This window comes from Delphinus delphis, chromosome 4 (genome assembly GCF_949987515.2).
Source record: "Delphinus delphis chromosome 4, mDelDel1.2, whole genome shotgun sequence".
NCBI lineage: Eukaryota > Metazoa > Chordata > Mammalia > Artiodactyla > Delphinidae > Delphinus > Delphinus delphis.
In genome coordinates, this window is record NC_082686.1 from 133,258,461 (window position 1) to 133,285,529 (window position 27,069).

Here is a 27,069-nt window from a genome sequence, read left to right on the forward strand (position 1 = left end):
TGGTGCTCCAGCCAGGCATCAAGGCTGTGCCTCTGAGGTAGGAGAGCCAAGTTCAGGACACTGGTCCACAAGAGACCTCCCAGATGCATGTAATATCAAATGGCAAAAATCTCCCAGAGATGTCCATCTCAACAACAAGACCCAGTTCCACTTAATGACTAGCAAGCTACACTACTGGACACCCTATGCCAAACAACTGCAAGACAGGAACACAACCCCATCCATTAGCAGAGAGGCTGCTTAAAATCATAATAAGGCCACAGACACCCCAAAACACACCACCAGATGTGGACCTGCCCACCAGAAAGACAAGATCCAGCCTCATCCACCAGAACACAGGCACTAGTCCCCTCCACCAGGAAGCCTACACAACCCACTGAACCAACCTTAGCCACTGGGGACAGACACCAAAAACAACAGGAACTATGAACATACAGCCTGTGAAAAGGAGACCCCCAAACACAGTAGGTTAAGCAAAATGAGAAGACAGAGAAACTCACAGCTGATGAAGGAGCAAGATAAAAACCCACTCGACCTAACAAATGAAGAGGAAATAGGCAGTCTACCTGAAAATGAATTCAGAGTAATGATAATCCAAAATCTTGGAAATAGAATGAAGAAGATACAAGAAACGTTTAACAAGGACCTAGAAGAACTAAAGAGCAAACAACAGTGATGAACACAATAAATGAAATTAAAAATTCTCTAGAAGGGATCAATAGCAGAATAACTGAGGCAGAAGAACGGATAAGTGACCTGGAAGATAAAATAGTGGAAATAACTACTGCAGAGCAGAATAAAGAAAAAAGAATGAAAAGAATTGAGGACAGTCTCAGAGACCTCTGGGACAACATTAAACGTACCAACATTCGAATTATAGGGGTTCCAGAAGAAGAAGAGAAAAAGAAAAGGACTGAGAAAATATTTGAAGAGATTATAATTGAAGACTTCCCTAATATGGGAAAGGAAATAGTTAATCAAGTCCAGGAAGCACAGAGAGTCCCATAAATCCAAGGAGAAACATGCCAAGACACATATTAATCAAACTATCAAAAACTAAATACAAAGAAAAAATATTAAAAGCAGCAAGGGAAAAACAACAAATAACACACAAGGGAATCCCCATAAGGTTAACAGCAGATCTTTCAGCAGAAACTCTGCAAGCCAGAAGGGAGTGGCAGGACATATTTAAAGTGATGAAGGAGAAAAACCTGCAACCAAGATTACCCAGCAAGGATCTCATTCAGATTTGATGGAAAAATTAAAACCTTTACAGACAAGCAAAAGCTAAGAGAATTCAGCACCACCAAACCAGCCTTACAACAAATGCTAAAGGAACTTCTCTCAGCAGGAAACACAAGAGGAGGAAATGACCTACAACAACAAACCCAAAACAATTAAGAAAATGGTAATAGGAACATACATATCGATAATTACCTTAAGTGTAAATGGATTAAATGATCCAACCAAAAGAAACAGACTGGCTGAATGGATACAAAAACAAGACCTGTATATACGCTGTCTACAAGAGACCCACTTCAGACGTAGGGACACATACAGACTGAAAGTGAGGGGATGGAAAAAGATATTCCATGAAAATGGAAATCAAAAGAAAGCTGGAGGAGCAATTCTCATATCAGACGAAGTAGACTTTAAAATAAAGACTTACAAGAGACAAAGAAGGACACTACATAATGATGAAGGGATCTATCCAAGAAGAAGATATAACAATTGTAAATATTTATGCAACCAACATAGGAGCACCTCAGTACACAAGGCAAATGTTAACAGCCATAATAGGGGAAATCGACAGTAACACAATAATAGTAGCGGACATAAACACCCCACTTTCACTAATGGACAGATCATCCAAAATGAAAATAAATAAGGAAACACAAGCTTTAAATGATACATTAAACATGATGGACTTAATTGATATTTATAGGACATTCCATCCAAAAACAACAGAATACACTTTCTTCTCAAGTGCTCATGGAATATTCTCCAGGATAGATCATATCTTGGGTCACAAATCAAGCTTGGTAAATTTAAGAAAATTGAAATCGTATCAAGTATCTTTTTTGACCACAACGTTATGAGACTAGATATCAATTCCAGGAAAAAATCTGTAAAAAATACAAACACATGGAGGGTAAACAATACACTACTAAATAACCAAGAGATCATTGAAAAAATCAGAGAGAAAATTAAAAAAATACCTAGGGACAAATGACAATGAAAACACAACCACCCAAAACCTACGGGATGCAGCAAAAGCAGTTTTAAGAGGGAAGTTTATAGCAATACAATCTTACCTCAAGAAACAAGAAACATCTCAAATAAACAACCTAACCTTACACCTAAAGCAATTAGAGACAGAAGAACAAATAACCCCAAAGTTAGAAGAAGGAAAGAAATCATAAAGATCAGATCAGAAATCAAAGAAAAAAGAAATAAAGGAAATGACAGCAAAGATCAATAAAAATAAAAGCTGGTTCTTTGAGAAGATAAACAAAATTAATAAGCCATTAGCCAGACTCATGAAGAAAAAAAGGGAGAAGACTCAAATCGACAGAATTAGAAATGAAAAAGGAGAAGAAACAACGGACACTGCAGAAATACAAAGGATCATGAGAGATTACTACAAGCAACTCTATGCCAATAAAATGCACAAACTGCAAGAAATGGACAAATTCTTAGAAATGCACAACCTGTGGAGACTGAACCAGGAAGAAATAGAAAATATGAGCAGACCAGTCACAAGCACTGAAATTGAAACTGTGATTAAAAATCTTCCAACAAACAAAAGCCCAGGACCAGATGGCTTCACAGGCGAATTCTATCAGACATTTAGAGAAGAGCTAACACCTATTCTTCTCAAACTCTTCCAAATATAGCAGAGGGAGGAACACTCCCAAACTCATTCTACGAGGCCACCATCACCTTGATATCAAAACCAGACAAAGATTTCACAAATAAAGAAAACTACAGGCCAATATCACTGATGAACATAGATGCAAAATCCTCAACAAAATACTAGCAAACAGAATCCAACAGCACATTAAAAGGATCATACACCATGATCAAGTGGGGTTTATCCCAGGAATCTTCAATATATGCAAATCAATCAATGTGATACACCATATTAACAAATTGAAGGAGAAAAAACATATGATCATCTCAATAGATGCAGAAAAAGCTTGTGACAAAATTCAATGCCCATTTATGATAAAAACCCTTCAGAAAGCAGGCATAGAGGGAACTTTCCTCAACATAATAAAGGCCATATATGACAAACCCACAGCCAACATCATCCTCAATGGTGAAAAACTGAAAGCATTTCCACGAAGATCAGGAACAAGACAAGGTTGCCCACTCTCACCACTATTATTCAACATATTTTGGAAGTTTTAGCCACAGCAATCAGAGAAGAAAAAGAAACAAAAGGAATCCAAATCGGAAAAGAAGAAGTAAAGCTGTCACTGTTTGCAGATGACATGATACTATACATAGAGAATCCTACAGATGCTACCAGAAAACTACTACAGCTAATCAATGAATTTGGTAAAGTAGCAGGATACAAAATTAATGCACAGAAATCTCTGGCATTCCTACACACTAATGATGAAAAATCTGAAAGTGAAATTAAGAAAACACTCCCATTTACCACTGCAACAAAAAGAATAAAATATCTAGGAATAAACCTACCTAAGGAGACAAAAGACCTGTATGCAGAAACTCATGACACTGATTAAATAAATTAAATATGATACAAAGAGATGGAGAGATATACCACATTCTTGGACTGGAAGAATCAACATTGTGAAAATGACTATATTACCCAAAGCAAACTACAGATTCAGTGCAATCCCTCAAACTACCACTGGCATTTTTCACAGAACTAGAACAAAAAATTTCACAATTTGTATGGAAACACAAAAGACCCCGAATAGCCAAAGCAATCTTGAGAATGAAAAACGGAGCTGGAGGAATCACGCTCCCTGACTTCAGACTATACTACAAAGCTACAGTAATCAAGACAGTATGGTACTGGCACAATAACAGAAATATAGATCCATGGAACAGGATAGAAAGCCCAAAGATAAACCCACACACATATGGTCACCTTATCTTTGATAAAGGAGGCAGGAATGTACAGTGGAGAAAAGACAGCCTCTTCAATAAGTGGTGCTGGGAAAATTGGACAGCTACATGTAAAAGAATGAAATTAGAACACTCCCTAACACCATACACAAAAATAAGCTCAAAATGGATTAAAGACCGAAATGTAATGCCAGACACTATCAAACTCTTAGAGGAAAACATAGGCAGAACACTCTATGACATAAATCACAGCACGATCCTTTTTGACCCACCTCCTAAAGAAACGGAAATAAAAGCAAAAATAAACAAATGGGACCTAATGAAACTTAAAAGCTTTTGCACAGCAAAGGAAACCATAAACAAGAATGAAAAGACAACCTTCAGAATGGGAGAAAATATTTGCATATGAAGCAACTGACAAAGGATTAATCTCCCAAATTTACAAGCAGCTCATGCAGCTCAATATGAAAAAAACAAACAACCCAATCCAAAAATGGGCAGAAGACCTAAACAGACATTTCTCCAAAGAAGATATACAGATTGCCAACAAACACATGAAAGAATGCTCAACATCATGAATTATTAGAGAAATGCAAATCAAAACTACAGTGAGATATCATCTCACACCAGTCAGAATAGCCACCATCCAAAAATCTAGAAACAATAAATGCTGGAGAGGGTGTGGAGAAAAGGGAACCCTCCTGCACTGTTGGTGGGAATGTAAATTGGTGCAGCCACTATGGAGAACAGTATGGAGGTTCCTTAAAAAACTAAAAATAGAACTACCATACAACCCAGCAATCCACTACTGGGCATATACCCTGAGAAAACCATAATTCAAAAAGAGTCATGTACCACAATGTTCATTGCAGCTCTATTTACAATAGCCATGACATGGAAGTAACCTAAGCGTCCATCAACAGATGAAGGGATAAAGAAGATGTGGCACATATATACAATGGAATATTACTCAGCCATAAAAAGAGACGAAATTGAGTTATTTGTAGTGAGGTGGTTGGACCTAGAGTCTGTCATAGAGAGTGAAGTAAGTCAGAAAGAGAAAGACAAATACCGTATGCTAACACATAGACATGGAATCTAAAAAAGAAAAAAAAAAATGGTCATGAAGAACCTAGGGGCAAGACGGGAATAAAGACACAAACCTACTAAAGAATGGACTTGAGGATACAGGAGGGGGAAGGTTAAGCTGGGACAAAGTGAGAGAGTGGCATGGACATATATATACTACCAAACGTAAAATAGATTGCTAGTGGGAAGCAGCCGCATAGCACGGGGAGATCAGCTCGGTGCTTTGTGACCACCTAGAGGGGTGAGATAGGGAGGGTGGGAGGGAGGGAGACACAAGAGGGAAGAGATACAGAGATATATGTATATGTATAATTGATTTACTTTGTTATAAAGAAGAAACTAACACACCACTGTAAAGCAATTATACTCCAATAAAGATGTTAAAAAAAAATCAGGAACAACTTTCTCACAATCAAAGAGAAAACACTATCCATATACAAAGACTTTAAACAAAAATTGCCAAATCCTGCAGAAGTGGCTCATTTTAGTGCTAACAGTGGATGGTTTGGTAGTTTCATACATTACTATAAATTTCAAAGCCTTCAGCTATCAGGCAGAGCCATGAGTGCAGATAAGGAAGTTGCAAAAGAATTTCCAGCAGTGATACAAAAGTTAATTGAAAAAGAAAGCTACAAATGGTCTCACTAACATAAAATGAAATTAAATGAAATGAAATAAATGTGAGGGGATGGATGTGTTAATTAACTAGATGGGGAGAACTCTTTCACAGTGTGTTTATCAATGCACCATGATGTACCTTTAAATATCTTACAATTTTATACATCAATTACACCTCCACAGGGACTTCCCTGGTGGCTCAGTGCTTAAGAATCTGCCTGCCAATGCAGGTAACACGGCTCTGAGCCCTGGTCCGGGAAGATCCCACATGTCGCAGAGCAACTAAGACCGTGCATCACAACTACTGAGCCTGCGCTCTAGAGTCCGTGAGCCACAACTACTGAGCCCACGTGCCACAACTACTGAAGCCCAAGCACCTAGAGCCCTTGCTCCGCAACAAAGAGAAGCCACCACAATGAGAAGCCCGTGCACCACAACGAAGAGTAGCCCCCACTCACCGCAACTAGAGAAACCCCACGCACAGCAACAAAGACCCAACGTGGCCAAAAATAAATAAATAAATAAATTTAAAAAATTATACCTCAATAAAGTGGAAATTAAAAAAAAATGAAAAAGGTGGTATAGATCAAATTTTCAGTTTTGATGAAACATCTATTATAAATGCATGCCTTGGTGGACTTATATCTTACAGGACAAACATGCCCCAACATGCCCCAGGATTTAAAGTTCCAAAAGATCTCTTGTGATTTGGTGCCAAGGTCAAACTGAGGACAAGGAGCCACACCCATCCACATTGGCTCTTACGACTGTCTGTCCAATGTCAGATCCCCTCTTTCCACTGCTTCACGGTAACTCACGAGCTATAACCTTTCCAATGCCCACTTCCACAAGAAACTTCAGGTGCCATATTTATTGTAATACATATATGAATGTGTGTGTGTGTATCTTACACGTTATGATTTTAGGAATGCAAATGTCATGCTATGACAGAACTAACTGAACCATGGCCCTGAAGTATTCTTGAGTTTCAGTGGGTCCCATATTACCTTGGATAAAGCTTCATTGCTCTTCATTTTTTCTCTCAGAATTTTCCACCACTTGCTCTCAGGAGGATACTGCCATGGTGTTTTATCAAATTGTTCTAAAAGCTAAAAAGCAGAAACTTTTTCTTTCCTTTTTGAAAATAAATCATATTAGCATAAAAATCTCTTCTAAAAAAGACAACACAGCTACAGTATCCTACCTTTCACATCACTCATACTCTGTTTTTCCTCTGGGCAGTAAACAACTGATAGAAGATAAATAGGTACCACGGAAAGCTTCTGCTTGGTTCAGTGACGACTTCTACCAGAAATTGGGATCCCACAAGACAAAGCAGAACTGTAACCCCCTCCATACTTCACAGGCAAGGGGGCTTGTAAGCCTTCCTCTGCCTCTGACAACAGAAGGAAAGTCACCCTGCCAAAGAACCCCTGCAAGAAGACTCATAGCCCCAATACCTAGGGATTCCCATGATACAGACCAAATGCTCCAGAGTGTTTTAATATTGGGGATTACATCCTAATTTTGTATAATCATGACAATCATACCAATTTGTATCCAAAGTCATGTAACAAATGTGCCTATATTTTATCTGTCACAGTGAAATGTATAAATTATATACAAATAATAAGAATCTGGATAAGTCACTGATTACAGTTTGAAGAGTAAAAAATCTCTTTATTGCCTTAAGAAATACTAAGTTAGATTTTTTCCAGTACATAAAGCCATTTCTTGGCTGTAAGTTCAGTTCCTCTGGGAGCTGTATTATAATCTTTCAGATAGCTGAAATCAGTGTGCCGACTGAATGCCTTTAAATTTTCGATCACCTTTCAAAAATGCTTAACTTACCCACATACAAATTATCTATACATAAGGAATTGGATTTACCAAGTTCCATAGTTATATTTAAGAATAGCTTTACATCATAAATTTTATTTAAAATAGATATTAATAGACCTGTCACCAAGTGAATCAAGATTTAAACATTTTCAAGAACTGACTTCCCTAAAGACCAAGCCACATAAACTAAAACCCAGGCAAAAGCTCTCACCTGTTTAGTGACAGCATTTATGTCTCCTAGCAAGGTCACAGCAGGTCTTACATTATTCCCCAACTCTTCTGCACAGATATCAACCTGAAAAAGAGGCAAGGCTAAAGAACAAACTGTTTATTCTTAAAAATCTTTAAGAATTAAGACAGTAAATGGACTGTGCATGTTACACATAAGCATATGATTAAGATTTGATATTCAAGAAGTTCCTTGATAAAAGTATAAATCCGCGGAACTATATGAGTATCATAGCTAGTATAGAAACCTCACTATCATCACTTCAAGAAGTAAAATTGCTGTGTCAGTTAGGCTTGAACATTTAAAATTTTATTAAACCTCGTGTAATTGTTCATTAAAAAAAAAGAAACCTCACTATCTTCCTTCATTTTAAAATCTACTCCGGGGACTTTCCTGGTGGCGCAGTGGTTAAGAATCCACCTGCCAATGCAGGGGGATGTGGGTTCGAGCCCTGGTCTGGGAAGATCCCACATGCCAAGGAGCAACTAAGCCCGTGGGGCACAACTACTGAGCCCATGTGCCACAACTACTGAGCCTGTGTGCCACACCTACTGAAGCCCGCGCGCCTAGAGCCCGTGCTCTGCAATGAGAAGCCACCGCAGTGAGAAGCCCGCACACCGCAACGAAGAGTAGCCCCCGCTTGCCGCAACTAGAGAAAGCCCGTGTGCAGCAACGAAGACCCAACACAGCCAAAAATAAATAAATAAAAATTTTAAAAAAAATCTACTCTGTAGAACTTTACTATTGTTCCACTATACTCACAGGAATGCATTTGACTTGATCAATTACAGTTTTGAATGTAATGAATAATAAGGTTCTACTTAATTACCCTGGAATTCTTATTCAGAGCAGGAGTTCTCAAATTTCAGCATATATCAGATCCTCCCGGTAGGCCTGTTAAGCCATAGACTGCAAGAATCCACCTCAGAGTTTCTGACCTCAAGAGGTCTGGGGTGGGGCCCAAAAATATACATTTCTAACAGGTTTCCCAGGAGGTGCTGATGCTGCTGGTCCAGGAACCACATTTTGAGACCCACTCCCAGGGAACGGCATGATTTCATCCTATTTACTCAGAAGCTCCATTTCTGGATGGCCATGGGCAAGTGAAAACAGCTTCTTGAGGAAATGTAATTTAGGCACCCCAAAGGGGATGCACTTCATTCTGTAATCAAGAGGCAGCATCTTCCAGTACAATCCAGGTCTTGCTTGTTTGTGGTTTTAGTTTTCAATGGCCCCTATTAGAAGTTGACTTAGGAAGTAAAAGGTAAGCAGGGAGAAGACAGCAATTGCAGTGAGGCCATTAAAATACCTTTACACAATCTGTGTAGGGCAAACAGGTTTCTGGGAAGTACCTTTCACATCAGTAAGGAAACTGGTTTATAAAGAGGGGTCATAAAGATAGAAGAGCTTATTCCAAACACATAGTTTTAGCACCATTGTTTAGATATTTCCATCCAAAGGGTGTCTGACGGTTTTGGAATCTAAAAGAATAACTTGATCCCTAACAATGCTGAATGTTTTGTTCTAATCTACCTCCTACTTGAACCTCTTTTGTCTACCTTTAAATATACTTGAACTATGAAGAAGAGCCAAATTATGCTTTTCAAACTATTGAAAACTTGATTTTGAAAGGTTTTCTGGTTAGCAGTAAAGTGGTACATTATGTTTCATAGGCCTGAAAAGGCAGCTTACTTTGGTACCTGTAATTATGCCAGACAATTTATAAAATTCTACTTTTGTAAAAAGAGAAACAGTTCTTTACAAAAGCCGAGAAGAAAGTGGAGCTGATAATGGCTGAGAGAACAATAAACTACACATAGCTCTGATTTTAAATCTCTCCTCTTAGGACTTCCCTGGTGGCACAGTGGTTAAGAATCCGCCTGCCAATACAGGGGACGTGGATTTGAGCCCTGGTCCGGGAAGATCCCACATGCCAAGGAGCAACTAAGCCCATGTGCCACAACTAATGAGCCTGAGCTCTAGAGCCTGCGAGCCACAACTACTGAGGCTGTGTACAACAACTCCTGAAGCCTGTGCGCCTAGAACCTGTGCTCCACGACAAGAGAAGCCACTGCAATGAGAAGCCCACGCACCGCAATGAAGAGTAGCCCCCGCTCACCGCAACTAGAGAAAGCCCAAGTGCAGCAATGAAGACCCAACGCAGCCAAAAATCAATCAATCAATCAGTTAATCTCTCCTCTGAGTACCTGGATAAACTTCACATCTGGCTGATATCTTGGAGGCAGTCCAAAATGTAAAATCCAATTTAATCTGGCACCAAGTAACACAATTACATCAGCAAATTGCAAAGCCCTATTAAAAAGAAAAATCTGATATAACAAAAGGGATATCTACATTCTTATTTGAATTATTCTAAAGTATTTGGAAAAGTCTAAATAATTTGGATCTTGCACTGTTCTTGAGAATCAGCTTATACGGTAAATTTGATCTTTCAAACTGAAATAATTTATGAAGCCATTCTATTTAAATGGTAATCCAAAAGATGAAATAAGTAGAAAATACTACCATAAGACTTTATCTATACTCTATAGCATTTATTACTTTTTTATCATTAGAAAAATTAATATAAGTATACTGTAGATAATCTGGAAAAAGCAGAAAAGTATAAAGAAAAAGCCAAAATTTCCCAATAATACTATAAACTTATAAACTATTATTAATATCCTGGCATAATTTCATCTAGTCTTTTTTTCTATGCATGTGTATTTTTATATAGTTGAGCTTATACACTAAATGTCTCATGCGCTTTTGCTTATCATAAATGTTTTCCTTTATCATTAAGTTCTTCTTAAATACAAATTTTAAAGGCTACACATTTTGTTGAACACAAATTTATTTCACCTCTTCTCAAATGCTGGATATTTTTCTTTGTTATTAACAGTACTGGGTTGCACATCTTTATTTGAATCTTAATATATACTTCATATTGATTCCTTGAAGCAGGTATTTTTATGATGATTGATTCACTTTCCCCAACTGCTTTAAAAAAATATTACACCAAGTATATTTCTAACAGTTTTATATATCTTAGTATTTTTGTCAATATAACTTCAATTTTTTGATATTTACTTTGATATCTACTCTGATATTAATAACTCTTGCTTTCCTTTTGTTTACCGCATACATCTTTGCTTGCTTTTACACTGTATCATTTTGTTTCAGATGTGGCTCTAATGACGCATACAACTGTCATTATTATTGATCCAATTGAAATGTCATGCCTTTTTCCAGGATAATTTTTATTATAATAACTGCCATGCGTTTTCTTTTTTTTTACTTCTTGGCTATTTCCCATTTTTCTTATCTTTTGCCCAAAGAGGATCTGTTTTGGTTTGTTTTTTTTTTTTGCTTTTATCTTCTGCAGTGGCTTATGCTATTTTTCAGAGAAATTCAGTTATTATTTCAACTATATAGTCAAAAAAGCTATCCTCATATACTGTTTTGGTCCTGTGGGACCCAATTTAACTAACAGATAAAAACTGAAAATGGGGGCTTCCCTGGTGGCAGTGGTTGAGAGTCCGCCTGCCAATGCAGGGGACATGGGTTCGTGCCCCGGTCCGGGAAGATCCTACATGCTGTGGAGCGGCTGGGCCCGTGAGCCATGGCCACTGAGCCTGTGCATCCGGAGCCTGTGCTCCGCAACGGGAGAGGCCACAACAGTGAGAGGCCTGCGTACCACAAAAACACCCCCCAAAAAACAAAAAAAACCTGAAAATGGAAGGACAGATTTGTTTATAGATACTCCAAAACCCTTGAAATTGTTGATACAATTATTTACAGCCCCTTACAACCTTTTTTATATTATTTATGTCATCAATATTATCTTCTTAAAATTCAACAGGAATGAAGATAAACTTCAGCTCAACCCAAGTTAAAGTATATTAAAAGAAAAAAACAGTGTAATAATTAATTTGGCTACTGTACAATGTATACTAATATGAAAAAAGTAAACATATAATCTTATTAAAATAGCATTAAATGAGCAACATTAAAGACTGAACAACAAACATGACATTTAAAAACCCCTCAAAATTAATTTAGTGTGTGCATGATAACATGAAAATTACCAAATGTAGAACAGTGGTAAACTGTGGAGAGGGAGGGAGGAAGTGGGATCAGGTAAGGTATGCAGGGACTACAAACAAATTGTAATTTTTTGTTTCTTAAAAAAAAAAACCTTAAAGCAACAACATACTACTTAATATTATATTTGATAAAGTTGAGTGGTGGTTACATAGTACTCATTGAATTACTCTCTCATTTGTATATTTATAATATTTCATAATAAAGAAATTAAAAGAAAAAAATACATGGTTTATCAGAAAGTGTGTTTTAAAAATTTAAAAAGAAGAGGGGCTTCCCTGGCAGTCCAGTGGATAAGACTCCAAGCTCCCACTGCAGGGGGTGTGGGTTTGATCCTTGCTTGGGGACTAAGATGCCGCATGTGGCAGGGCAAAAAAAAAAAAACAACAGTGAAAAGAACAGTGAAGTCAATTAGAAAAAAAAAAAATCTAAGAAGAGACTTCCAGTGCCAGCCAAGGCTGGGTAATCCCACTCCAGCCGAGCTCTCCCACTGATACAGTGGAAACTCTGAACCAAGTATAAAAAGCAACTACCTGAGGCTTCTGAAAAGTAAACAACAGTAGGTGGACTGGGATGAGATCAAAGAAGTGACCCATGCAGGCGGTGAGTTTTTAAGGTTTTCCCCTCTTTTATCTCTTCGCTTTGATTCAGAGCAGTCCTAGTTGCAGAACTAAAGGAAAGCAAAAACTTGGAGAGAAACCGTGTCTTTTTGGCCAGAAGATCACATGCCTGAGAGCATGGGGGGAAAGCTCCAAAATTTTCTTTTTCTCTATTTCTCTCTCACAGCTGTGCTCTGAGGGCAGCACAGCGGCATTGTGGTAAGTCCTAAGCAGCTAAAATCCCAAGAGAAACTTCATTTTTCAGGCAAGAGGAACTGGGAAAAGGGGCCCCTGTGGTCTGGAGAGTATGGGGGCATCCCCCTTATCTTTCATCTTTCTTTTTTTTCCTGCCACTTTGCCTCAAAGGCAGCACCTGTTGTGTGGTACGATAAGGTAGCAGCAAGGGCCAGGAAAAGGGACTCTGGGAAATGGGTGGGCTATGTCTTAAGAGAGAAAAGGAATCCCTAGTTCTGGATATGAACCAGCATGTTTGTATCCAGAACTGGGGCTGGGGCTCACCCCTGGGCTGGGCATGTGTGGACAGACCCAAAGGAGCATAGCAAAGGCTTTGGAAATCAACTGACCCTGGAACCATGCTCACAGTGAGTGAGTCAGAACCTGCACTCTGAATCTAACCAAGCTAACTGCTTGCTTAAAACAAACAAACAAAATCAGCATTCTACAGAGGATTTTGGTATGACCTAGAATCTCACAACACAGTATTCAAAATTCTAGGATACAATCCAAAACTACTCAAAACACAAAGAACCAGAAAAATTCCAATTTCAAAAGAGAATATAATGAATAGATGCCAATTGTACTGATGACCCAGATGTTAGAATCAGTAAACACATACTTTAAATCAGCTATTATAACTATGTTCCATAAGGTAAACAAAAATATTCTTGAAATAAATGGGAAGATAAATGTTCTCAGCAGAGAAATAGAACATATAAAGTAGACAAAAGGAGTAAAAAGAATTAAACAGTTATTCAGGGACCTATGGGAGAATATCAACATGCCTAATATTTGTGTTACTCCAGAAAGGAGAAAGAGATTGGTGTAGAAAAAAATATTTGAAGAAATAATGGCCAGAAACTTTCCAAATTTGGTGAAAGGTATCAATGTACAGATTCAAGAAGATTAGAGAACCCCAAACAGGATAAACTAAAAGTAAACCGTGTCCAGACACATCATAATCAAACTGCTGAGAAACAAAGATAAAAAAAAATTCTGGAAGGAGCCACAGAAAGACAACTACATCGGTGGACAGAGATTCTCATGACTACAGATTTCTCATCTGAAACCATGAGAGTCAGGAGATAGAGGACAACATCTTTAAAGTGTTGAAAAGTCTGAAAAGAAACAAATGTGCTTAAAATTACGTGATTCTTTCAGAACTTCTCCTAGATTCATTAAAGTCACAAAACAATTTAAATTAGCCTGGAATCTGCCAAGCCATTGTCTTTAAAATCTGGAGCGCCACGTACCTGGATCTGGCAGCACCTACACAGTTTGGATGGTTGTCAGGGATAACACCCTTTCCCATGGGGGTGGGCAGAAATGGCAATTTACATTGCTCCACCAACTTCCTGATACTCTCCTCTGCACGGGCATAAGCAGCACCTACAAGAAATTGAAATGTATTGGACAAGTCAGTTAAGCTCCAGACACTGTGACCCTTAAAATAGTTCATGTGAAATTGCTTTTAGAACTTCTCAAACATTCTCCTGCTCAGGGCTTAAACTCAAAACAAATCGTGACTATGGTTTTTGTTTGTTTTTTGGCCATGCCGCGCGGCATGTGGGATCTTAGTTCCCCAACCAGGGATCAAACCTGTGCCCCTGCAGTGGAAGCACCTTAACCACTGGACCACCAGGGAAGTCCTGTGACTATGGTTTTTATCTTTGGTATTTTAAAATGTTTAAGAAGGCAATAGTTCTAATTTCCCCCCCAAGTGATATTATCAATTATTCTGAAAGATGTCTACCCCTAAACAAAAGTTGCACTTCACATCTCTTGCTGCTCTTAATTGTCAGTTCTATGCTACCTTCCTACTGGATTACTACTCACAATTCCCTGGACACACATCTACTGGTAGGTGCAGGTAGGAGAGGAAGGACTCTGCCCTGACAGGGAAGAGCAACCTCACACTTTGCTCCCCACCACCAGCTAACCAGGACTGCACCGTCATCTAGTCTGTGTATGGAAATTCTAACAAGGGGTCTACGTTTCTAAAGCTCTGTAGATCGCTTCACAGGCTCTATAATCCTGTGATCACAACCGGACTAACTCGAATGGGTCACATCATTTGTTTTTACAGTTGTGTGCCTGCAGAATAACCATATGCTTTATGCCCTCAATGAAAACAACTTACTGTTTGAATATAGAAATGATTTCGAGGGAGATGCAAGAGGGAAGAGATATGGGAACATAAGTATATGTATAACTGATTCACTTTGTTATAAAGCAGAAACTAACACACCATTGTAAAGCAATTATACTCCAATAAAGATGTTTTAAAAAAAAGAAATGATTTCGTTTCTCATGTCATCAAGGCCATCGTTTTAGCTATTTAACTTTATGCTCTTTCTCAGGGTTAGTAGAATATTACTCCATATCCAGAAGTTATAATTCTCTACTGAGTCTCAGTAAATAGTATAGTATGTTCAGATTCAATTTAATGCTCCCCACTATAAAACTACCTTAGAATCTTTTGTCATCCACGTAGGATGAAAAATAATCGCTTTTTTTTAATCCAGAAAGTTTCCTTATATTCTCCTTCTTGCCTCAATATTTGTCCATTCAGTTCCCTCTTCCTGGAATGCGTGGGTTCTCTGTGTCCACTCAGTGACCGGTCACCCATTATTTCAAGGGGTGGCTACAGCATCATCTCTTCTGAACGGTCTTTCCACACCACCTACACAAGAACATTGTTGCTGCTTCCCCTGGGAATCCACCTCAGCTCTCTACACACACCCCACTTATTTGTGACCAGGTCTGTCTACTTATAAGTAGGAACCATTATTTCTCTATATATCCCACAAATGTTTTCTATAATCCCTGCCTTATCATAAGGACTCATTAAATGGTGGTTGAAGGAAGTACAAAAACTAGCATCCACTGAGCTCTTTCTATTATTTTGTTGTTTAATTTTAACAGTACTGTTGAGGTAGCTAATCTCTATTTTACAAGTGAGGTAACTGAGACTCAAAGCAGTTTTTGCCAAGGTCACAGAGCTAATATATCACATAGCTGTACAAAACTCAGCTCTGACTTCAATTTTTTTCTGTTGTCCACCATTTTTACTAAAACTGTTTTTAATTTCTATGTAGTTACCTCCTGTAGTTGATAAATGACTAGCATGGTCATAGATGATTCATAGCCCCTTTAGGTCTAGAACATATAATGGATACTATAATAAATTGCTGACATGTGTATAAACTGGTACAATACCTTGGGAGAAAGCAATTGGACAATATGTTCCAAAGGCCTTAAAATATGAATACATTTTAATTTAATTAATTTTCATTCTGGGAATCTATCTTATATCCTAAATATGGAAAAAGCTTTAAGTACAAACGAGTCTGTTGCAGCTATTCTAAACACAAACAAAAACTGGCAAAGATTTAAATATTTGCCAGCAAAGTATTAGTATATACATGAATGGACATTAAAAATTATATTTGGGAAGAAAATTTAACACCATGAGAACATGTTATTCTAACATTAAATGAATTAACTATAATACGAAACTGTCTAATAGAGTGGCCATTTGACCCAGCAATCCCACTCCTAGGTACGTACTGAAGAGAACTGAAAACATACATCCACACAAACATTTGTACATGAATGTTCATAGCAACATTTTTCACAGTAGTTCAAAAGTGGAAACATCCCGAATGTCCATCAACTATGAATGGATTAAATTAAATGTGGTATGTCCATACAATGGAATAATAACAATAGTAACTATGAATTATATTTATTATATTATATATAATTATAGTAAATATATTATCATTATTATTCAGCAATAAAAAGAAATGATGTACTGATACATGCTACAACGTGGATGAACCTTGAAAACATTACGCTAAATCAAAAACGTCAGTCACAAAGGACCATACATTATATGATTCTATTTAAAAGAAGTGTCCAAATAGGCAAATCTATAGAGACAGAAAATAGATTCATGGTCGCCTGGGGCAGAGGGCTAAGGAGGTTTGGGCTGACAGCTAAGGGATGTGGGATTTGGGAGAGGGTAATAACGATATTCTAAAATTGATTGTGGTGATGGATGCACAACTTTGTAAATATACCAAAAGATATTAGATTGTATACTTAAAAAAAACTGTCTAGGGCTTCCCTGGTGGCACAGTGGTTGAGAGTCCATCTGCCGATGCAGGGGACACGGGTTCGTGTCCCGGTCCAGGAAGATCCCACATGCCGCGGAGCGGCAAGGCCTGTGAGCCATGGCCGCTGAGCCTGCGCGTCCGGAGCCTGTGCTCCACAACGGGAGAGCCCACAACAGTGAGAGGCCCGTATACCACAAAAAAAAAATATATAAAAAACTGTCTATACAGTATGATCACAAGGTATAAAATATACATGCAAAAAGGAATACAAAAGTACTACATGTTAAAATGATCTTCTTTGGATGAAGGGATTTCTTCTTTCTAATCTACTGGATTTTCCAAATTTTTAAAAATATTCATATGTAATCTTCATAATGGAAAGAAACACATTTTATTCATAAGAAATGTAATAGGGACTTCCCTGGTGGTGCAGTGGTTAAGAATCCGCCTGCCAATGCAGGGGACACGGGTTCGATCCCTGGTCTGGGAAGATCGCACATGCCAAGGAGCAACTAAGCCCGTGTGCCACAACCACTTAAGCCTGTGTGCCTAGAGCCCACGAGCCACAACTACTGAGCCCACGTGCCAGAACTACTGAAGCCCATGCACCAAGAGCCCATGATCTGCAACTAGAGAAGCCACCACAATGAGAAGCCTGTACACCACAACGAAAAGTAGCCCCCGCTCGACACAACTAGAGAAAGCCCACATTCAGCAACGAAGACCCAACGCAGCCAAAAATAAATAAACTAAATAAATTTACAAAAAAAGAAAGAAATGTAATAGGTGATATTCCAGGCATTCTAGAATAATTCTGATTTCAAAACTAATAAATAATGCTAAATGAATAAAGAGAATTTTTATTCCAATTTCAAACATTAGAGCCAATGCTAATAAATAATGAAGACAATTTCTAAACAGAATCAGCATTCTTTTGAAAGCCTAGCAAGATTTAGAGTTCCATTCAATGCTACCTTTCCCGATGATAAGAAGGGGCTGTTTGGCATTCCTAATAACAGATGCTGCCATACATACAGCAGAGCTTTCTGCCATACTAACAGGAGGTGGCATGCAGCACTCCATGTACCTGGAAATAAAGAGCTCTGTTAATTAGGAGGCCAACTTTTTAACTTTTTTATTGTGAAAATATCAAATACAGAAAAAGGTAGAAAAAATAGTATAATAAACTCCATATGCCCACCCTGTAAATTCAACTACTAATATTTTACCACATTTGCCTCACACATACACGCATAAATATACATACACATTTCTTTCTAAACCATTTGACAGTAGATTACCACAGCAAGACTTAAAAATTAAAAGATAAGGACTTTCTCCCATATAACCATAATATCCTTATCATACCTGGTAAATTAATATTTATTCCCTAAGATCATTTAACAACCAAAGGAGCAATTCACTGACAGGAAATCTGAATTAATGGCTTCACACTGTGGTAGTAGTTGTTGTTGTAGTAATAATAAAAAAAATACTAAAAGTTAATATTTCATACCTACTATGTACCATTTATCCTTATTTAATTTTCAAAATAATGAGATTAGGTATTACCATTATCTCTGTTTCACTACTGTGAAAAAAAAAACCTCAAAAAGTAGGTAACTTGCCTGGGGTCCCCAGATGGCATGTGGCAAAGACTGGATTGAAATCGGTTTTTCTGTCTCCAAAGTCCATGCTTTTAACTACCTCACTATATTTCCACTCATTGAGTAAGTCAATATTTTAGTATCACAATATGCATTAGTGAAAGAAATATTAAATATTAAAACTGTCATAGTTAAGTATTTCTAGACACCAACTCCTCAGTGTTTTAGTTCATTTATCTTAATTAATAAACATCATACTGTACAAAACTTGGGCATATAATACCAAAAAAGGACATCCAAATCTTTACAAAAATTTTAAAGAAGGCTTACAGAGTTAACTTACCTAAGGCACATCTCCCCCCAACCCCAATAATATTATTTTGATTGTCATGTTCAGGTATTATGAAGAATAGATGTCCTTTTTGTCTGACTCTCCCAAATGGAAACCTCTACTTGGTATCCTGAGTGAACAGAAATGCCCACTGTCTCTCTGTAGTCACTAGGTCCATGACAGCAGGAATGCGCTAAATGGTACTCAGGGTGATGCAGTAACCCAAGTACCCATCCTTACCAGGAGTGACTTAGATACCAGTTTGTTGTACTTATTGTTCACTCAGTGTTTATTTATGGAATAGGGGAACTTGGCAAATCATAGTAACATCTAGTGTTGAAATATTTTTAAATCACAGAGACAGACTGAAATTTTTTATGCTGAGTTCTTACTAGAACTATTTGAAAATTACTATTTTTCAATAGTCACTTCATCTCTTGGTTTATACCATGAAGACTCTAAGTAACCATACTACATGAGGATTAGTTTTTTATGGTTACTGAAAGAATAATTTCAAATGAGGAGTTTGTGAAGCTCCAAGTATTTGATTTAGTAATTAAACCCCAAAATAATTCCTAAATAATGCCATTTTAATTAAGAGAATTAAGCCCTTTGGCCAGGATTCAGTTTAATTACTAAATCTTCAAAAGTTAAGACAAATTGAAGACTAACTTATAAACTGCTAGGTAAATTCTTTTTAAAAGGTAAGCATTATGGTAACACAATTAAGAAAGAACTCCAGTTAACTATTACTCACCTTATAGAGTTCACATTCACCTGGAGGTTCACAAAATCTGCAGGTATGTCAACATAGCAAGCACCTGGACGACCATAAATACTGCTTCTCACTGCCTAAGTTCATTACAAATGGAAGAAAATATTTTAAAAATCTCAATCCTTATTATCACATTCCACTCAAAGATAATTTAAAATTGTGAAATGAACACTATTTTGATTTTTCTCAACATCCTTAGTTGATGCAACATCCTTAGAAGTAACCAATTTTAATTACATTGAAATGCCCTCTATTGATTCTATATATTTTAAAAGATATTTTTGTTTAAAAGGGGAGAGATAAGAAAAAAATACACACTTAGGGCTTTAAAATTCATTTTCTATTACACTTTAGTCCTAGAAATTATCTACTAGGTTCTGCCTTCCAAGTCTTTACTTTATAACATTACTTTCACCTGCTTCCTAATGCTAATGATTTAGCAAAGGTTTCAGAAACTGTGATGTTGTAACATGTATCAAATGGTTTCTGTAACACATGGTTTTTGAAACAGCTTAAATATAACTTCACATATAAAACTAACTTATAATACGTTGTTTAATCAACTAAGAGATGGTCTTACATTAATACTAATAGAAGTACTAATTTTCAAAAACTTAAATTTAAGTAATAATACTTAAATAATTTAAGTAATAAGTACTAATTTTCAAAAATTTAAGTAATAATACTTAATAATATAAGTATTATTTTCAAAAATAATCTTGCAAAAGTATAAGAGAAAGGGTACCCAGGGTTTCATTATATCCTTCTTTTTATTTTTCCATAATTTAAAAAAATTTTAAAAACTAAAGTAGAGGGGAAATTTTTTCCAAAATAATTTATTTTATTGGTTTCTTTAATTAAGTTAATGACAGTGAATATTAAAATGTACATAGCTATTTATCAATATCATTGCTAATTGCCTGAATATATTCCAAATTGCTACCCATTCTATGGAGAATAAAAGTAACACAGGTAATAAGCAATTGAGAAAAACCAGCTGACTTGGAGAGCTTGTAATTAAATACTGTACCTTTTCGATAATAGAGGGAATAGCTTCTATGCTACTTGGCCGGGCAGAGAACTTGCTATATAATCTACAAGCTTCAACCTATATGCGAAAAGAAAATCACTTAAAATTCAGCTCATGTATCATATTACTCTTCTGAAAGATGACAAAATGTTAAGCCATTACTTTCTATTATGTTTAGAGGCAAGATGGAGAAAAATGCATTACCTAGATTGCTTCTTAAAAGCCTATTCAGGGGCTTCCCTGGTGGTGCAGTGGTTGAGAATCTGCCTGCTAATGCAGGGGACACGGGTTCGAATCCTAATCTGGGAGGATCCCACATGCCGCAGAGCAACTAGGCCTGTGAGCCACAACTACTGAGCCTGCGCGTCTGGAGCCTGTGCTCCACAACAAGAGAGGCCGCGATAGTGAGAGGCCCACGCACCGCGATGAAAAGTGGCCCCCGCTCACCACAACTAGAGAAAGCCCTCGCACAGAAACGAAGACCCAACACAGCCAAAAATAAATAAATTAATTAATAAACTCCTACCCCCAACATCTTCTTAAAAAAAAAAAAAAAGCCTATTCAAAGTACAACCAAATCTCTGCCTTGGTGTGATTCAGGAAGAAAATCAAAACAAGACACAATTTTCATTTCTTAGATTGGCAAAAATAAAAAAGTTAGATAATACCCAGCATCTATCATAATACAAGAAAACAGGCACTCTCATAAACTCTGGTGAGAATATAAATAGGAAGGGAAGCTGACAATGTCTCCTAAAAATGTAAGTAAGTATATCCTTGGACCCAGAAATTCTAAAGCCAGGAATACACAACTTCATCTATTATATCTCATTACAATAATAATCAATTTTTACATTTCTGCCAGTTTTCCTGTTATATATTTTGTTGTTATGCTGTTTGACATAAATTCAGTAGTGTTAATTTTTCACTGTTTAATGTACTTTGAAGCATTGTATATTCAATAGAAACTGTTTCTCTTAATACTTTTTGATATAAAATCTACTTAACAGTTGGTAGTCTTAGTCCCACAGGTATGAGTAGGAGTTTTCCTCTCAACTTTTCTCTTCCTCAAAGTCTGATAGTCCCAAGCCATTTTTATTCCTGCATTTTCTTGACTCTTTGAAGAGATTATTTTCAGAGTTTAAATTTCTGTCAAAAAGGTGTATTTCTTGGAAGATTGCTCCTAAACAGAGCCTAAGCTTTCTTAATAACCACACTGAGAGTTTCTTGTAGTTGAGGAAAATTACCTTTAAAATATCTCAGGTACTTTTATTTTAATTGTTTATTTTGCAGACAGGAGTTTTAATTTCTTCTCCATAAATCTTAATGGAGTATACTTACGTTACTAAAATGATAGAGGGAAGATCTTAGAGTTGGGTACCTGAGGAAACTCCTGGAAGGCCCCCATTGTTTCCTGACTTCTTTCAGAGGAACCACCAATCACAATCAAGGGCCTGAAATATTAATTTTTTTAAAAGAGAATTACAAATGAGATCAACATGTAAAGTACTCAGCAAGTACCCAATAAATAATAAACACTCAATGAATGTTAAAAAAGAGAGAAAGAGAGAGAATTACATTTTCCCTTAAAAACTGCCAATTTAGAAAGATTTAGGAAACAACTTGGTTTGAGAGAACACTTCCTCAATTTTGGAAAAATCTGTAATTTGCGGTAAATATTTTTCCTCCATGCCCCTCTCTCCCCTGCCTCTTTTGGATACTGATTCTAAACCTCTGGGTGTGATGATGTAAAATGAATTGTTATGCCCTTCCTATTATTCTTGAAATTAAGAGAAGAAAAAAACTTTTGTCACACTTTCCTAAATGAGTCTATTTGGAAATGGCAGAATGAAAAAAATTCCTCAGCAATAAAATTCTTATGCTTTGGGGAGAAAAAAAAAAGATACAGCAAAGTTAAAGTTACTCAAAAATTATCAGATACTAAAGTAGATAAGAAAGAGAAAGTGTAGGAAGGACGAAAGAAAAGAAGTCAAACCCTAAAAAGTAGGAAACACATGGCAAGAAAGAAAACAATGTCCTTCCCACAGGAAATTTAAACATTTTATGAACTGATCAAAACATATCCCCCTTTAACATGATCTTATGAGTAAAGAACCAGAGATGGGATTAAGGGCAAGAGCAACTAATCTGCTTATAAAGCCAACTCAATAAATATAAGATTTCAATTGTCCTGCTAGTTATGCAAGACAAGGTGAAAAATTAAATACATTCTTGCATACTGAACTGGGATCTTTGATAAACAGTTCTTCACTTAAAGAGACTTATACACACATTCACACACATATATATATATATATAGATAGATAGATAGATATGGAATATACACATATTTATTCCAAAATATTAATAGTCTTTTTTTCTAGGTAAAAGAGCTGTTGATTTTTTTTTCTTATTTTCTTCCTAACTCTCTTAATTTTTCACTAAGCCATTTCCTTAAGCACCTGACCCCTGGTCTTCCCACCACAGATCAGTGGTTGCTCCACTAGGTAAAATCATGCATTGAGATTTTTAAGAAAATGTTTTAAGTAATTACCAACAGTTCATGTTTGCATTTGCCATACCACCCAAAGCATGGATGAGACCTGGGCCAGAAACAACAAGGCAAACTCCCGGCCTAAAAGCAAAACAGAATTAATTTTATTAAAAGCAGGTCAAATGCAACACTTGATTCATATCACTTTAGGGTGAAATGTCACCTTCTTGAACTTCAAAGGCAGGATATATAGATCTTTACTACAATTGTAAAACTATTATTAGAATATTTTTTTAATTAGAATAAAAAAGGTTATATCAGTCTTCCTGTAAGAAATAAGGTACCTACCATCCTCACACTGTTATTTCACTAACCTCTTTATACTTTGCTCCTATTATATTTGGGCTAAATCAAGTTGACTGCATACAGAAGCAAATTTTTGACTACTGAGTACATTTCTATATGGAAAAAAAGTGTTTTTAAAAATTTTCTTAACAAATACATAATGTAAATTGGTCTTTGCCAGGAAGTAATTCTGAAATGTAGTGCTCTGCCCCAATTTTTTAAATTGAACTTGAAAGCTTTACCCTAGATGACTTTCTAAGCTTAAAGCACCGAAAAAAAGGTATCTCCATATAATTCAACTTGCCATTTTCAATTTATACAGTAATTTCTTAAGAACCTCTATTTAAGACAGCCTTTAAATTGGTGCAGCCACTGTGAAAAACAATATGGAGGTTCCTCAAAAAACTAAACATAGAACTACCATACAATCCAGCAATTCCACTCTGGGTATTTATCAGAAGAAAACAAAAACACTAATTCCGAAAGATATATGTACCCCTATGTTCATGCAGCACTATTTACAACAGCCAAGATATGGAAGCAACCTCAGTGCCCATCCATGGATGAATGGATAGAGAAGATGTGATTGATACACACACACACTGAAATATTACTCAGTCATGAAAATGAATGAAATCTTGCCATCTGTGTCGACATGGATGGACTCGGAGGATATTATGCTTAGCGAAATAAATTAGATAGAGAAAACCAAATACCATATGATTTCACTTATATGTGGACTCTTAAAAACAAAACAATGAACAGAAAATAAACTCAGAGACAGAGAAAAAACTGGTGGTTGCCAGATGGGAGGTGTGTGGAGGAATGGATAAAATAGGTGAAGGGGATTAAGAGGTACAGACTGCCAGCTATAAAATACGTAAGTCATCGGGATGAAATGTACAGCATAGGAACACAGTTAATAATATTTTAACAACTTTATATGGTGATAGATGGGAACTGGTCTTATGGTGGTGACCATTTCATAATGTATAAAAATACTGAATCACTATGCTGTACACCTAAAACTAATATAATACTGTATGTTAATTATAACTCAGTTTAAAAAAAGAAGTTGAGATAAAACATAGACTTGAGTTTACCTGCCGGTCAGATATCCAACCGCAGAGGCAGCATAACAAGCCTACAAAGAAAAAACACTGGGACTTAAGCATTTTGGGACTCTTATAGTATTAAATTGTATTAAGTAATAAGTATTATTAAGTATTATACATGTATAAAGTATGTATATAATAATTCATTCTCAAGTAAGGGGGAATTGGAACATTTTTCATTCTAACGAGTAATGTTCTACCTGTAAATTTTAAATAATGGTTTAAGCATCTAATTTTTAGTTTTTCAAGAAATTTGTCCATATCATCTAGTTATTCATAATATCATCTTATAATTGCTTAAACCTCTGCAGGATCAATAGGAATGTCCTCTTTTTTATTCCTAACATTGATAATTTGTATTTTTTCTCTTTTATTCTTCATCAGTCTTGCTAGGGATTTACCAAATTTATTAATCTTTTCAAAGAACCAATATTTGGATTTGTTGATTTTTCTCTATTGTTTCTTTGTTTTCTCTTCCATTCATTTCTGCTTTTTTTAAAAAAATAAATTTATTTATTTTTGGCTGTGTTGGGTCTTCATTGCCATGTGTGGGCTTTCTCTAGTTGCGGTGAGCGGGGGCTACTCTTCCTTGCAGTGCGTGGGCTTCTCATTGTCGTGGCTTCTCTTGTTGCGGAGCACGGGCTGTAGGCACACAGGCTTCAGTAGTTGTGTCACGTGGGCTCAGTAGCTGTGGCTTGCGGGCTCTAGAGCTCAGGCTCAGTAGTTGTGGCACATGGGCTTACTTGCTCTGCGGCATGTGGGATCTTCCTGGGCCAGGGCTCAAACCCGTGTCCCTTGCATTGGCAGGCAGATTCTTAACCACTGTGCCACCAGGGAAGCCCAATTCCTGCTTTTGTACTTATTATTTTACTTGTTTGTACTTATTATTTTCAGTTTGGGTTTACCTTGGTTGTCTTTTTCTAGCTTCTTAATATGTACGCTTAGAGCATTGATTTTTTTTGATCTTCTTTACTAAGTATAGATTCATTTAAAACTATTTCCTCTAAGAACTGCTTTAGCTATAGCTTACATGTTTGAGATCTCATCTTCTCATCATCATTCAATTCAAAATGTTTTCCATTTTCCATTGTGATTTCTTCTTCACCCCACTGGTTATTTAGGGTCCATGGTGACATCCCCTTTTTCACCCCTGACACTGGTAATTTGTATTTTTTCTCTTTTATTCTTAATCAGTCTGCCCTGAAGGTTATTGATTTTATTAATCTTTTCAAATATTTATAAAGGATTCAAATGTACTGAATTTCCAAATGTTTGGGGATTTTCTATCTTTCTGTAATTGAATTCCAGTTTATTTCCATATGGTCAGGTCACATATACTGTTTGTTTCCAATCCTTGGAGATTTGTTGAAATTTCCTTCATGGCCTTCATATGATTAGTTTTTATTTTTAAACTGCACTTCAGCTCACTATAGGAAGACAAGGAAGGTGCTAAATTAAATACAAGATAATCTGGAAAAATGCTAAATGCCCTTTAGGAAGAAATGAGACTGGGTTGGCAAAATGTCCTAACTTCCTTTCTTGTGCTTCCAAATAAGCCTCCGAGAAGGGTGGCAAGGTAATGAGGTGGAATGAGCACTGGACTGGGGCTTAGGACACCTCTGGAGTCCAATCACGGCTTTACCATTTGTGATACCTGTCACTTTGCAGAGCCACCTACTATACAACATGAGACTTGGCCTTCACCCATTCACCTTGCAGGTACTACCGGACCTCCTATCAAGTGCAGGCTCTACCTACGCACTGGGGATACAGATGTGTCAAGAAAAAATAATATCCGTGACCCCCTGAAGCTCAGAGCCTACTAGGGAAGTCAGGCCGGACAAATAATACACAGACACATAATAATAGTTAGTTACAGAGTGAAGGTCAGGGGACAGGATTCAGATCAGGTAAATGTCCCTTCCAATTCTGACACTCTAGACTGGGCAGAGTACAATACTGTATACTGTAAGAGCATGGACTCCAGACCCAGAATACCTAAGTTCAAATCCTGGCTCTGCCAATACCAGCTGCCTCCTTGAGCAAGTTTCTTAACCCCTCTGGGTCTCACTTTTCTCATTTGTAACTAGGATTAACAATGGTTCTTGCCTCCTAGGATTGTTGTGATTGATACGTGTAAAGTATTAGAGGCGAGATAAGCGGCGACTGTCCGCAGTGAAAATTTGCCATTATTATTACTCATCCCCAATCTTGCATTCGGCTCTCCAAGTCCATACTTACCGCCTGCTCGTTCCTCATCCCGATGTATCTGATGCCCACCTCCTGGGCAGCAAGGGCGATTTCGGTCACCGGGATGCCTACGATGCCAAACATGTAATTCACATCCTGGGGGCCAAGAACAGAGAAATGAGGCCGCTAAAAGGAAAACCTCCAGCAAAGCTCCCCCCTGCCCTCCCCCGCCGCTCTCC

The 27,069-nt window shown here is 37.0% G+C and overlaps 1 protein-coding gene across 3 annotated transcripts in view; it reads right to left on the bottom strand.

The window, feature by feature from the left end:
* HACL1 (2-hydroxyacyl-CoA lyase 1) overlaps positions 1–27,069 on the bottom strand; it is a 45,380-nt gene that overhangs the window by 18,127 nt on the left and 184 nt on the right. For all 3 annotated transcript variants that reach the window (XR_009519339.1, XM_060011500.1, XM_060011499.1), the window contains exons 2-12: positions 26,882–26,986; positions 24,629–24,669; positions 23,241–23,321; positions 22,068–22,140; positions 20,687–20,764; positions 19,639–19,733; positions 17,918–18,030; positions 14,076–14,211; positions 10,090–10,195; positions 7,865–7,948; positions 6,819–6,920 (exon numbers count right to left, since the gene is read on the bottom strand). Coding sequence is in view for 2 of the 3 variants with exons in the window: in XM_060011500.1 (XP_059867483.1) it covers positions 6,819–6,920; positions 7,865–7,948; positions 10,090–10,195; positions 14,076–14,211; positions 17,918–18,030; positions 19,639–19,733; positions 20,687–20,764; positions 22,068–22,140; positions 23,241–23,321; positions 24,629–24,669; positions 26,882–26,986 (1,014 nt within the window). In the remaining variant the exon portion in view is untranslated. The remainder of the gene's footprint in view (positions 1–6,818; positions 6,921–7,864; positions 7,949–10,089; positions 10,196–14,075; positions 14,212–17,917; positions 18,031–19,638; positions 19,734–20,686; positions 20,765–22,067; positions 22,141–23,240; positions 23,322–24,628; positions 24,670–26,881; positions 26,987–27,069) is intronic.